The sequence below is a fragment of the Capra hircus genome, chromosome 3, assembly GCF_001704415.2.
Source record: "Capra hircus breed San Clemente chromosome 3, ASM170441v1, whole genome shotgun sequence".
NCBI lineage: Eukaryota > Metazoa > Chordata > Mammalia > Artiodactyla > Bovidae > Capra > Capra hircus.
This window is the reverse complement of record NC_030810.1, coordinates 77,362,605-77,366,443: the sequence shown is the minus strand read 5'-3', so window position 1 is coordinate 77,366,443 and position 3,839 is coordinate 77,362,605. Positions and strand designations below refer to the sequence as shown.

At 40.1% G+C, this 3,839-nt stretch overlaps 1 protein-coding gene across 2 annotated transcripts in view; it reads left to right on the top strand.

Annotated features, from left to right (window-relative positions):
* The window catches only part of SASS6 (SAS-6 centriolar assembly protein), a 40,463-nt gene continuing 36,716 nt past the window's right edge, over positions 93 to 3,839 (top strand). The window contains exon 1 of one of the 2 annotated variants that reach the window (XM_005678049.3): positions 93 to 298. In XM_005678049.3, the coding sequence (XP_005678106.1) occupies positions 234 to 298 (65 nt within the window). In that variant the 5' untranslated portion in view covers positions 93 to 233. The remainder of the gene's footprint in view (positions 299 to 3,839) is intronic. The other variant, XM_013962596.2, reaches the window with a different exon arrangement.

The window sequence follows — 3,839 nt, the reverse complement described above, 5'->3', positions numbered from 1 at the left end:
CACCATGCCCGGAACTTTACCACCTCAGCTTCGTAAAACCGGAAGAAGTTGATGGTGGCCGGCGAGGTCCAAACCTCCTTCGTATTCCCTCTGTTTCTCTTTCCCCGCCTCCTCCGCGGAAGCAGAGCGGCAAACTCAAACTTTACAGGACCCGGAAGTCTTTCAGCCTAATATCGCGGGCCGGGCCTGTTGTGTTGTATTTTTTCGCACACCTGCCAGGGCAGCGGTTCAGCATGAGCCAGATTTTGTTCCAGCAGCTCGTCCCGTTGCAGGTGAAATGCAGAGACTGCGAGGAGAGGTGAGGTTCGCGTTACCCCGTGCCCGTGGGTGGCGGTTGGGGTCGGGCCAAGGGGAAAGATGGCGGTCCCCGCCGGTGCGCAGCGGCCTGCGGCAGGGTATCCAGCCGGAGTTCCCGGAGAGACACCTATCTGGTACCTGGCTCTCTGTAAGCAAGTTCTCCGTCGCCGAAAAGAGAAGTGTGTGAGGAATGGGACGCTGACTTGCATCAAATTAATTAAACTTACCTCTGAGCGTTATCGTGGACATTATAGCCCTTTGCTCTTTGACAGATAAGAACTGCTGCTCAGAAAATTAATTTACTCGAGGGCTTACGAGTTCAACGCAGGGCGGGCACTAGAACTCAGGCCTTGGTTCCCAGCCATTTTTCCACTCTTTTTTGAATTATATTGGAAGTAAATTAAGCTTCGATTTAATCAACTAGATGGTATATTGCTTTTTTTCACATTTAGTTACTAGAAATAAGATAAATTATTTTTTAATAGACTAAAGACGATTGGGGGAAACCGTAAATTCATTTATCCATTAAACAAATATTGCATATTTGCAAAACACCTGCTGGGCACTGGGATGCAATGGTCAGGAAAAAGTCCTTGCGTTCCTGGAGTTCACATTCTAGTGGGGTAGGAAATAGTTTCACAGATAAATGCTAAATTACAACTTTGACAAATGAGGTGGTGCTGTTGAGGCTTAAGTAGAGAGATCTTGGCGAGAAGTCAGGAGACTTCAATTTTGTCTCAATTCCACCAGATTGGCAGCTGTCTCATTTGTAAAACTGGTATAACATGCCTACCTATGGTTGTTTGTTAGGAGGATCAGGTGTGGAAATGTGACTAAAAATGAAGACATTGGTATATTGAGCTACCAGTAATGTGAAACTGGTGTATAGTTCAGAATTAGGTTCAAAATCAACTGGCAGGCCAGGCAAGGAGATGGTACCAAGACCAGCAGCTGTTAAGTGGAGATTTATAGGTTAGTTGGTGGTTCTTTCTCCAGTACTCTTGCCTGGAAAATCCCACGGATGGAGGAGCCTGGTAGGCTACAGTCCATGAGGTTGCTGAGAGTCGGACCCAACTGAGCGATTGGTGCTGCCCAATATGGGAGCCAGTATATGGAGCAACTATAGTTGACATTTGAAATGTATCTAAAGTGAACTAAGGTACAAAAGAGTAAAATGCACACTAGACTGAAGACTTACTATGAGAAACAAAGGAATGTAAAACATTTCAGTTTTTATATTGATTATGTGTTAAGATGACAATATTTTGATATGTAGGGTTAATTAAATATTTAACAAATTTATCTGTCTTTTATTTTTTTTTTAATGTGACTTCCAGAAAATTAAAAATTACATATGTGCCTTATATTTGTGGCTCCATTGTATCTCTATTGGATAGCCCTGTTCTAGAATGATTATAGAAAGAAGAAAGAAAGGTGGGGGGTATAATTTCTAATTCCAGTATTGAAGCTCCTTAGCCCGTTGCCTTTTTTTGTAAACAAAGTTTTATTAAATTCAGCCATTCTCCTTTGTTCAAGAATTGTCTGTTGCTGCTTTTGTGGTATAGGAGGAGAAATGAATAAATGTGACAGAGACCTTATGGCTGGCAAAGCCGAAAATATTTACTTTCTGACCCCTTATAGATAAAGTTTGCCAACCTCTTATGGGAAAAATAGTCCAGACTTAAGTAGTCAAGGCCAGTTCAACTCAACAAATATTTATGAAAGCCTGCTATGTACCAGGCACTGTCCTAGGTGCTGAGAATATAAAGCTCTTCTCCTCCTTATCACCTTCCTCCAATGACAGCAACAGCAACAAAACTATTCATTCTAGCTCTCAAGGAACTCACTTTAATAGCGGAAACAAAAAGTTCTTCCATTTAGAGGTAGGTTAGGAGTTCAGGCTCTGATAAACAACAAGGTCCGGGACTATATTTAATATCCTGTGATAAACCATAATGGAACAAAAATGTGCAAAAGAAAATGTATGTATGACTGAGTCGCTTTGCTATATAGTAGAAATTAATACAACATTGTAAATCAACTGTACTTAAATTTTAGAAAAAGGACTTATAATCCCTCTGTTTTCTACATTAAAAAAAATAGGCTATGGAGCCGCACTGTTTAGATTCCACTTTACCAGTTACTGCTTGATTCTATACAGTTTTTCTTACTTCTCTGTGCCTCATCCTTATAATTGGTAAAAAAGTATCTGCTTTGTGGGATTATTATAAGCATAAAATAATACATATAAAGTAGTTAGAACAGTGCCTGGAACTTAAGAGCATTCACTAACCTATTCACTGGCTATTATTGAAGAGTGATTAACGCATGAAGTAATGTAAAGGAACTAAAGTCATCGAGAAAAAAGAACTTCAGTTGAAGACAATGATAGTGCTCAGAGAACTGTCTGGAGAAAAGTGGTACAAAATTTTGAAGCCCATGGTTTGACACCAACCTGCTTTTTCATTTCTTTTTTCCCCTAAGCTTGTCTTCCCAATGTAGCAGTCATGCAGGGCTATGTGATATCCTGAGTGTACCTGATGCTCTCTTAATACTGTACCTTTACTCCAGCTCTCCCTTCTACCTCAGATGCTTTTTTTTCCCATGACTTCTATGTCTGTCTAAATTAATTCTTTATAAGGACGTTTTCAAAGTTGCCTAAGTTGAAATTAATTGTCCTTATTTGTTTGTTAGATAGCATGGTATAAGTGAAAGATTTGAGTTCAGATTTGGGCTCTGTAGTGTGATCTTACCTAAATTTGCAACTCTATGCATCTCAGGTTCTTTCTTTGAATGACGGAGATAATATTTACTTAACAAGATTGTTGTTAAATAAGTTGATATAAGCAGGGTGCCTGGCAGACACTTAATAGTTAGTGTATGTATTAAAGCCGTAGAATACCATCAGAAGCAAATCTAGGATAAAGTCATTTAATATCATCTCAATATGAGGTCATGAACCGTGTTTATTTCTGTTTGTATCCCTGGCACCCAGCATAGTACTTGGCGTAGAGCAGCTTTTGTTTGAATTGAGAGTTTAAGGTCAGAACTATTAGGTGGCAGAGGTGGCTAGAATCCAGTTCTGCTAATGCCAAATCTAACTGACAGGAAGGATGTTATACAGATTTATGACATTTATTTTGAGAAATAGCATTTTTAAAATTGTTTTTTAAACTTGTTTTTTACTGTTCCCATGATGTTCACCATTGCAGTGGAGAAAAGATTTCTGATTTCAGATCCTCTGAAAGCTCACATTTTCCTACAAGTTATTGCTCTGGAGGTTTTTGAACTGAATGTGGGGAATAGTTTTAATTTTGGGGGGTTCTCCTCTTTTTCCTCCCATCATCTAATGCATATAGGCTTTTGAAATGTGTGTGTTGCTCTCTCAGTCATGTCCTACTTTTTGTGACTCCATGGACTGTAGCCTGCCAGGCTCCTCTGTCCATGGAATTCTGTAGGCAAGAATACTGAAGTGGGTTGCCATTTCCTACTCCAGGGGATCTTCCTGCATCTCGTGCCTTGGCAGGCGGATTCTTTACCAC